The 11,000-nt window shown below is 39.2% G+C and overlaps 1 protein-coding gene across 6 annotated transcripts in view; it reads right to left on the reverse strand.

Annotated features, from left to right (window-relative positions):
• Nucleotides 1–10,608, reverse strand: part of ogdha (oxoglutarate dehydrogenase a) — a 36,345-nt gene extending 25,737 nt beyond the window's left edge. For 4 of the 6 annotated variants that reach the window (XM_028457915.1, XM_028457912.1, XM_028457917.1 and 1 more), the window contains exons 1-2: nt 9,756–9,893; nt 7,554–7,870 (exon numbers count right to left, since the gene is read on the reverse strand). In XM_028457915.1, coding sequence (XP_028313716.1) covers nt 7,554–7,793 — 240 coding nt within the window. In that variant the 5' untranslated portion in view covers nt 7,794–7,870; nt 9,756–9,893. Of the gene's footprint in view, nt 1–7,553; nt 7,871–8,608; nt 8,755–9,755; nt 9,894–10,366 lie in introns of those variants that run through there. The other 2 variants (XM_028457914.1, XM_028457913.1) reach the window with 2 other exon arrangements.
• Between the last annotated feature and the right edge of the window lie 392 nt (nt 10,609–11,000).

Here is an 11,000-nt window from a genome sequence, read left to right on the forward strand (position 1 = left end):
TATTGCTACTCTACCTCGTCTTTGTACCTACAGTGTGTTTCATCTATCTATCTCTAAAAGACAGAAAGGTCTGTGTGTGGAGCAAATATCTTCCCGATGCGATGTGAGTTCAACCTGAAACTTAGTCAACGGCTTCCAAATACCCCGAGTGTGTGCATCTGTTATTTTGGAGTAATTTTGTGTAGTGAAACGGTCAAAAAGTTATATTTATAATTACGGCTCCCTCGGTAAGAGCATGGTATTGAGCGCACTTCTTCCGGTTTCAAGTTAATGATGTCACCGTGTCGCAGTTTGTTTGGGTTAAAAAAAAAGGTCAATATTAAAAACGTTTCTGTGATTCCAAACTCCCTTTAAGTCTTGGGTCACGGACTTCACTTCCTCCGTCGTCTCACTGCTGTGGGCGGTGGCTGTGCTGACGGTCATAAGCCGACCTTATCACGAACATTCAGAGGAATGTAACGTTTTTGTGAGCGGATGGGTCCACAACACGGCTCCACTATGATTATTGTTTCTGGACGTACTATTCTGGTAAGTAAACATGCATGTTTATCTGTGAACACAGCATTATAAACACTCAGATTTTCACCACGTAAGCAAAACAAAAGCATGTGAGGCTTTTACTTCGTAGCAGAGCATCACACGCTGGAGTAGTCAAGGCCTTTATAGAGCACAGGAAGAATCCCCGGAAAAACCCGCAAAGTCCGTTTAAACATGCACATAGTGCTAATGTCGGCAGTTAAGAAAGCTAAGCTAAAGCTTATCACATGGTGCTCGAGGTAATACACCTAGATGCTGCATCAACTGCTGCTGCCAAAGAAGGAGAGATGAATGATGTGCTTACATTTTAGTTTTTCTTATTATTGTTTTATCTTATAGTTACAGGTATTCTCATTGTATTATTGCTATTACCTCATTAGTTTATATTGCTTATTTTTAATATTGTATTATAGTTACTGGATTCTCATTATAGTATTTTGTTATTGCTATTGTTATTTTATAATTGTACTACTACTTTATTATTGTTATTGCTATTCTTATATTATTATTTATTATTATTATAACCATTACTCTTATTATAACCATTACTATTATTACTATTACTACATTCATTATTAATATTATATCCCTATCTAATTGTACTACTACTGTATTGTTATTGCTTTTCTTAAATTATTCTTTTTTTATTATTCTTTTATCTTATAGTTACAGGTATTCTCATTGTATTCTTATTATTGCTATTACCTCATTAGTTTATATTGTTTACTTTTATTATTTTAATATAGTTACTGGATTCTCATTATAGTATTTTGTTATTGCCATTATTATTGTATAATTGTACTACTACTGTATTAATGCTGTTGCCATTATTATAATGACCATTATATTTTTAAACTCCTTTTTAATTATTAATATTTTATATTATAGTTACTGGTATTTTTATCGCATTGCTATATTATCATCATATTACCTTATCATTATTTAATATTTTTTATTTTTGTTTTTTATCGTATTATTATTACTAGATTCTTATTATATTACTTTGTTATTGCTATTATTACTATTAGTACTATTATTATAACCATTACTTTTATTACTATTACTATTTTTGCTAATACTATTATATTCGTATCATCATCTTTATTATCATCAGGGCTCTACACAAACTTAGAGAAACTTTCTCTGTTGGTCGAGGGAGCGTAAAGCATAGCCATGCAGGCTGATGAATAGTTGACTTAACTGGCGTACTGTAGTTTTGTATGAAGTAAAGATTGACAGTGACTCGAGATATATAACCCATCTCTGCTCCCCAGGGATGGGTCAAATAGCAGAGAACAAATTTCAATATATGTGTAACAACATATACATGACCAATAAAGGCTTAAAGCCCAATTTGAATTTAATATTTGCAAAATGTTTCAGTGTCAATGTTAAGTTTTTCTGTCACAAGCAGTGGCTGAAGTAATTATAATACATATATGATTTTAAAAGACAAAGACTTTTTATTAACAGTAAAGCATAACAAGTTAACAACAGGCCTATTATTAGGTCTAGCTCTTCTTCAGACAGAGGAAAGTAACATTTTTGTGAGCGGATGGGTCCACAACACTTCTCCACTATGATTGTTTGTTCTGCGCAAGGGTGAGTCTTTCTTATATTATTCTATGTGCTAATAAAGATGCTAGCCACTACAATGTAAACACAAACACAAGACTGATGCGTGCACTACACCGGGATGAAAATACTGAACTCACACAGAGCCGTTTAGAGAGAGTTGTGACTTTGGTGTTGTGGTACTTCTGTGTCTGTCTTAACAACCTGCAATGGATTATGTGCAAGATGAGCACGAGAGGTAATGCACGCAGGAGATGGATGGATGGATGGAGAGAGAGAGAGAAAGACAGGCAGACAGACACAGAGAAAGAGACAGAGACAGACAGGCACACACATAGTATTTCTAATAAAAATATACTAAATGAGTAAAATAAAACAAAAAAATAAACAATATTTAGACAAAAAAAATACACAAAATTACTCCACAATTACACAATGGCAACAAAAAACAATAATTATACAAAAAATGCACAAAAAGACAACAGCAAGATAAAAAAAAAAAATACACATAATGACTTCAAAAAACATACATTACAGAAAAATACAACAAAAATATGAAAATGGCTCAAAATACACAAAATTAAATATTTATACAAAAAACACACAAAACTAAACATTTACACAAGAAATGCACAAAATGACTCCTGAATCACACTACAATGGCAACAAAAACAATAATTATATAAAAAATGAACAAAAACACAACACATAACGACTCGAGAAAACATACATTTCAAAAAAATACACCAAACAAAAAAATATAAAAGTGAAAAAAAAAAAAAAAACATTTATCGTGCACATGTTCCATAGAATTAAACCAGGAAAATTACACCCACATTTTGCACTTGCAAATACACTCCTTATGCTCCCACATGAATGCATACTTCCTATACTAGTGTATAAAAGCAAAAAAGGTCTGTGTGCGTGTGTGTGTGTATAGCAAATATCTCCCCGACGTGGTGCCTGTTCGACCTAAAAACTTTGTCAACGGCTTCCAAATACCCCGAGTGTGTGCATCTGTTGTTTTGGAGTAATTTGGTCTTTTCCAAATGTTTATTTTAATTTTATTTCACTTCTGGATGGCACAGAAGTGAAACCTATCCAGCTTTTGACCTCAGTGTGTGAGGGGCGCTAGCGCACCATCTATATCTATTTCACTACACAGCTCACTTCTGGTGCATGCCAGAGCTCCTGTAGACTTCTCTTTTGAGGAAACATACTTTTTTACTGTTCCTTATTTGGTGATGTTGTTTCAAAACGTTTATTTTCATGTTAGTTTGACCATTCGCTATTTATACCGGACAGTCCTCACCTGGAAGTTATTGACGGGCAATGGCTGCTGTGTTGAAAGCTGCACATTTCTCAGCAGCGCGTGTGTGAGAGAAAACCAACGGAGGAGATTAGAGTCTCAGGTAGTGTCTCTTACACACACACACGTCGATCAGGTGCGCTTCACTATCGATCACCGTCTACGTGACATGCGGGCAGGCGTGTACACGTATGTGAGTGAGTGTATAACGGACCACCATTTAGTCCGGTTACAGTCTGTGTCATGACACCCGTTCATAGCATGGTAGTGACTGTAGTTTTACACTCTGAGTCAGATCTAAGTGTTTACATGTTATGTAGACAGTGCTACATAGTGAAGGTCACCTGATTACTGCAGCTTCACTCACCTGCCACTACACCCTACTGAAAATAGTTTAGTGAAAGTTAAAGAGGCAGGTACACGTGGATGAACTGATGAGTATAAATTCAAAATAGATTCACCCCCCCAAGACACCAAACAACAACAAAAATAAGAAAATGACTCAAAATACACAAAACTAAATATTTATACAAAAAAATAGACAAAAGAAATGCAAAAAAACTACACTAGAAATGATTCCAGAATCACAATACAAATGCAACAAAAAAACAATAATTTTACAAAAAATACACAAATGACAAAACAAAAAACTAAACAATATTTATACAGGAAGTACACCAACGACAATGCACGAAAATATACAAAAAGGCTCCAAAAACACAAAATGACTCCAAAAACCACATATTACAAAAAATACACCAAACGACAATAAAAATATGAAAATGGCTCAAAATACACTAAACTAAATATTAATACAAAAAAGACAGTAAAATGACAACAGAAATGAACAAAACTACACAAAAAAAATAAATACACAAAACGACTCCAGAATCATACTACAATGGCAACAAAAAACATTATACAAAAATACACATAGCCACTCCAAAAAACATACATTACAGAAAAATACACCAAACGAAAAAAAAAGAAAAAACACATTCATCATGCGCATGTCTCATAGAATTAAACCAAAGAAATCCCACATGCTGTTTCACTTTGCACCTGCGAATATACCCCTTTATAACGCTACAGAGTATGTTGTTATTATTATGCCCATAATTGACAACTTTACTTAAGCTCCCACTATATGAATGCATATTTCCGACGGGCACTGTACTAGTTAACAGTAAACAATGACCAACATGCTGTGAAGGCTGATAGAAGAGCAGACATGACGTTATATTTAAAGCAATCTTTACATCGCTGTCCCGCTCCAACTCCCCGCTTCCCGGGGCCGTGAACCGGGTTACCTCGTTGCTCTCTCTCCACTCTACGGCGGGGTCTGGGTCCCCTCACCCCCGGTGTGACTGTTGACCAAAGCAGTTGACAGTCCGCTCGATACACTTTGATACTTTGTTTACGAGTTTCCTATGTTAATATTGAATAATAAAGTGCATGTTTGTAAACCGTTCTTTTAATGTTTGTATCCAACAAAACACACAGTTAGGTACAGTAGGTAAGTACTAATCCAGAAATAAACTACATTTTAAGATGCTTAACAGACAAAACATATTTTTCTGTGACCGGAAGATAAACAAGGGCTTTTTAATGTTCATTTGTAACAACACACAGCCACAACCCCCTAGCGGCCAATTGCATAGCGAGGTGTTCCATCCACGCAGAAATAAAAGGGCCAACCTCCGCGTCACGTTGACGACATGCCCCCGGCGTAGGTCCTGACGCTGAACCTTAAACCAGGCTTAAGTGTGTGTGAGTGCTGTATCCTGTCCAATCACAGCAACTATCTGACTTAGAGCGTAACACTAAAGTCACTACCACTCTAAGGACGGGTGTTGTGACACAGACTGTAACCGGACTAAATGGTGGTCCGTTATACACTCACACTTAAATACCTGCCTGTATATGCCTGCACGCGTAAGTGCCTAATAGTTTTTTTCTAAGTGTTTACATGTCACGTAGACGGTGCTACATAGTGAAGCACACCTGATTGCTATATCTTCACTGTAGTTGTCTCTACAAACGTGTTAACATGTCTGCAAGCACACGTGGACTTGACTTGTGCATTGTGCCTGTGTACCCATTCTAAATCAATGGAAAATGGGTACACGTTTGTTGGACTAATGCGCATGAATATAGAAGCGATCCACCACACACACACAGACACACACAAAAAACAACGATAAATGAAAATGAACGCGGAAGTTTTCAAGCCTCGATATATTGACATAGCCTGTCGGCTGTGGCTGCAGAGGTTAGCGTTAGCAGCGGATATTTAACAGCAGATCACTCAGTCAGTTCTAATAATTTCTCTGTGAACCTGCAGCGTAATTACTCTAAAATAGTAGAAGACTGCCAGGCAATCTTAGATGTAGGTAAATCAAACAGTTATAGTCTGGTAGATGTGGCAACTCTAGCTTCAGATTGCTACAGCAGCTGCACCCAGTGGCCTATGTAGCAGCAGAGCCTCGTTCCAGCAGTGTCCGCCAGCAGAGGAGACGTAAGCGGTGTGATCGGAAGCACGCACGGCACGCGTGCACACACAAACCAGGGTAAACGGTCTTTAAATCCTTAAAAGGTAAGGTATTAAATTTGATGTGGTCAAAATTTGAGGCATTAAAAGCTTTACATTTGAGAAAAAGGGCATTAAATTTGAGAAATTGCAGCATTAAATATTGTGGTACCCTCAGTGCCTGTGCTTTGAAGTGTTGTGGATTTTAAACAGTGTCTCTGATCATCACTGTGACAATTCTAATATTGTCAGCAGCACAATATTTTGATATAAAATAGAAACACTTTAAGCCCGAGATAAATTAATTTTCTCAGCTGCTAAAAACATAATTCCAGTGTTTGTCAAACACATACACCCAGGTTTCTAGGTTACCATAGCAAATAGGCTCACCCCAGAAATTATAAAGGCATATTATTTTTTAGTAGTACATTAACTGTATTGTTATTTAATTGTTGGCACTAACTCATTAACGCTACATGGTTAAATTGCAATAAATAAACGTAATTTTAGAGCCAAATGTTGTTTTTTTGAGAGATAAAAGCCAAATGCTTGATCCTTTTATAGCCACGTCATTTTCGTTGTGCATTATTTGTTTTGGTTGCTTCAAATTGCAAAAAAAAATTATCCTATTAATCGATCGATAAAGTGCTAGATAAATCAATTCCAAAAAGAATCGAAAGCTGCAGCCCTAGACTGCAGTCACTTCAATCACCCCTGATGAGTCTCTTGAACATAGCGGTGCTTTTTGGTCACTTCATCGCTCCAGTGACGCGATGACCAGGGAACAGTGTGTGTGTTTGTAGAGCCAGTGACAGGGGAGAAAGTGAGAGGGCTCCTGCCTCGCCTCTACAGACAGTGAAGGACGGTGGAATTGTCGCTTGAAGTCTCTTGAAAAGTTCAAATTTTTCAACTTTGAGCGACAAGGTCGCGCTTGACCTAGTCGCTCAAATCACGCACGTCACGTCGCTTGAGGTGAGATAACTTGAGGTTGCATCATTTACATTTATTTGAATGTAATCTAGTCACTTCAGTTGCGATCGGTGTGAAGTATGTTTGTTACAGTTTCTATACATTCAGTCACCCATTTTCCAGTGAAAAGAGTGTGCACATGTGATATTGTCCCTAAACATTCACAAGAGGAATTACTGTCTTTTGTCGGGATTTGATTTTAAATAAAAAGAGGAAAAATAAAAAGGTCAGAAAGATTTCTCTGTTTCACAAAGTTGATTCCTTCTCCACCCTCTCCGTCTGTTTTTTGCGATCATTAGAAATTGCAGGTGTATGTGTGTGTGTAAGATAAGCTTGGTTGGCAGTGAGGACACACTGAAAACTCCGGTAACAAAGAGTCAGGTGACTCTTCTTTGGGGGGTGTTACCATGTACATGTAACGTAGAGGTCAGGGAACTTTTATTTTGAAAGTCAGACTCTTATTTTATTGAAACTTGGCAGCTGAAGGTGACCCCGTCTTCTCACTGTGAGCCATGTGGGCCGCTATAATTAGCCACATGTGTCTGTGTGAGCACAGAAAGGATACCCAGTCAGGGGGCGTGGCTGTGTGTGTGGAACCTGTGGGCACAGCACAGTGGGGGGAACCGTCCTCACCTTGTGCACGCACTTGGGGTCCTCCAGCCAGGCGAAGTACATCTCCTCCACATAGTTGGAGCTAGTCCCGTTGAGGAAGGGCTCTGATGCCACTGGAGCTGTGTAGCTCCTGATTGGCTGAAATGTCCGTGAGTGGCCTCGGTTGGTGCCTGTGATTGGTCGTTGCTGAGCAACAGTCTGAGCCGCCTGTGAGGCGGTTAGCGGCCGCAAACGCGCCGCACAAGTCCTTAAACGCAGCATGAGCAGTCCTCAGTGTGTGAACACACACACAGGTCCAAAAGTGCTATCCAACGATGACACGTCCGTCTTATCACAAGCTGTAAGGGACAGAGCAGGAACCAATCAGAGCACAGTAAAGTGTAAACATCTGGATATGTTTCATTGTCTCTTAATCATATTTTAAGGTTTAATTTATTTAGACAACTGCCCCCCTGGAAATCCACTTTGATGTTTCCATGACTTGCACATATTATGCTGAAGTGAAGGAAACATCAAAACGGTCAGCAGACGCCTCTAAAGAAGTTGTCAGTTGAAACATGTTAGGAGATTGTTGACAGTTGCCTGAATAAATGAAACCATAACATATTCAAAAAGAAGATAAAAAATAATCTTGCAGGAATTAATGTTTAAAGTATTTATACTGCTTTTATTTTCATTCATTTAACTTGTATTATTTCACATACATTTTGAGTAAACCCGTACTAATGACACTCAAACAGGAAGCCCTCTAGTAATCACATGACAATATCAGATAACAAAAATACAGAAAAACAGGAGTAGCTTTTAATCGTCTCACAAAAATGTTTACTACATAAATAGATCAGAGGAAATACATTCATATTCATACTAGGGGTGTGATTTTCAATCAATTTTATTTTTAAATCGATAAAAAAAAAAAAATTCTTCCAATATTGAATCAATATTTTTTCCTATTGTTTTTTTACAAATGACTTCTGCTGCTGTAATGATTGGTTAAAGTGGTGACCTGCAGTCAAATGACGGGTCAAAACTTTCAGCACAACACCGGTAAATATTGAGTGACCCGCTCGGGTTACCTCCGGGTCAGTACGGTACCGTTCGCCTCTGCTCGGCAACTTTCGGTTCGGTTCTTCGTTCTGACCTTGTTGTTTTGTTCCCACACCCTCTCCTAAACCACATCCAGCAATTCTCACACAGCCTCCTCATTGGCTGAAACATGACTCTCTCCTCTCTCATTGGTCGGCCGAGCTGTCAGTCAGCTTGTCCTCTAACAGGACTTCCACAAAATGACTCCGAGTTTCGGGTCCGGATGTTTCCGCTAACAGCCCGAATTCCCCAAACCCCTCGCCCCCCAACACCGCTAACACCTACCGGTAACCGACTCCACCCTAGTCACGTCACTTCTATCACGTTACGTCACAGAATTAGCTGGTTAGCAGGTCTAACTGGATTGGCGAACCACAGGCTAATGGCTGTTAGGTGTTGCAACGACATCCGTGCACGTTACAATCAGTGACCTGGATTCGTTTCTTCTTTCTTTCTTGCTTATCGGCGTGTTGCAAACAACTTGAATAGGTGCATATCACCACTTACTGTACCGAAGTGTGTAAACTCAACGTCCTGTGTCATCTGGATTCCTTAAAGCTCCACCGTAACATTTTAAACGTTCTCTGACGTCATTGTGCTGGAGTCCTCGCTTCATTAAAAACAATTTATCACAATGTGACGTTTAATTCAAGTTCTTTTAAAGTTCGAGTTTTGGCAGTAAATTATTCACGAAGTTTAACTAAAGTTTTAATGAGAGTGAAGTGATGAGAGCTTATATATAAAGCAAGTTAGGTTTACATGAAAAACACACACACATGAGATCAATAATAAACAACATTAATGAGCTGATTTTGTTACTTTCATGAATGCTGTACTTTCTGACGACGTGAGACTGAAATGTCGCCCTGCGTGGTCACTGAATCTCACGGTCACGACCTTTGTCATTACACCTAAGCCACCAGCTCGAGAACAAGTTTATGTCCTGAGATGTCTGCTGGGATCATTCCGTGTACCGGATTCAGAGGATTACCGACGGCACCGGAGCGGCCGCTAACAGTGCTAAAGGTTAAAAACCGGGGCGTGAGTCCCGGTAAACTGATGGTACCGGGTCTCCGCTGCGCGCGCCCCGGTACTGTTGATACCATCGTTCCGGTGCTCCCCGGCGGGGACACTGACCTGCAGCTCGGGTTCCTCTCCGGTTCGAGCGGTGTCCGTTTCACCTTCTCCCGGTAGAGTGACGGTAGATGCCGGCGTGTGGAGACTCGCGAGGCCGCGCTGTGCGTGACGTCACAGCACGAAATTCCCAAACCAGAGCGTGTCAAGTCACGTGACGTCCGGAGTTATTTTAGTCAGCAAAATAAAATTTTGTTTAAGATAAAACACAATTTAAGTTCATGATAATGACTAATAATAATAATAATAATAATAATAATAATAATAATAATAATAATAATAATAATAATAAAGATTTATTAACACCTATAAAGTAAGATGGAATGTGTCCCATATAGAGGGTTTTCACAGCGCGTCATCCACCCGGAAGTCGCCATTTTGGAGGTAAACAGCCGGTTTACAAACAGCACACAAACGAGCAAATCCAGAATTTCAAGAGGAAATGGTGCACTATTGCCGAGTTTTTGGCTGTACTAATTGGTCAGACCGTGAAATACATGGAGTGTGGAGTTTTATAGACTGCCAAAAGTTATAACAGATCAGGGAAGAACAATGTCTGCATTTTATAGTCAGTAGTGCTACATCAGGAGAGCAGTGACATGAGACTAGCTCACCGTTGTTGCACCAGTTGTTATTGATGTGTATGCAAACACCGCTGTCCTCATCTCCCATCTTGCATTTAAATCTAGCTTCAGGTAGTCCAGTTTGTTCTCGCTGTTGCTCTTTCAAAAAGAAATGCTGGATTCTGGAGTTTATAGCACCCTCCACATGTTCATCCTCCTGCGTCGACGTCTTTCTTTTTTGATTCGGAGCCCAGCAAGTTCCTCTCCTAGCAACTGTGCATGTACCAGTTTTGCTTCGGCGCTTCTGCCTTTGTCACACCCGGATATCCCGTCCTAAACCACAACACTGCCTCATGATTGGTTCTAATCGGTTTGTTTCAAAAGGCAAAGGCGGGAACAGCACAAGATGGATTCTGGTGTTTGTGAACACCAGGAGAATGCATCTTGCAGGTGTCACGGCAAATTTGCGGTTGACCTCATTTGGAGACATGATTTATTGCTCTGGTTGAATGATGGAGTCCAGTCAAAAGATGATGATTTTATAAAAAAGATTTAGTATAAAACTAAATAAAAAAGACTACAAAGATGGACAAAAATGAGTGACCGTCCGGCCGGACATTTGAAAAACAGAATGGAACACAGTTCTAACCCTTCACGTATTATTCCCCCTCAGTCCCCCTCCCTC

The sequence above is a fragment of the Gouania willdenowi genome, chromosome 9 (assembly GCF_900634775.1).
Source record: "Gouania willdenowi chromosome 9, fGouWil2.1, whole genome shotgun sequence".
In the NCBI taxonomy this organism is placed as follows: Eukaryota; Metazoa; Chordata; class Actinopteri; order Blenniiformes; family Gobiesocidae; genus Gouania; species Gouania willdenowi.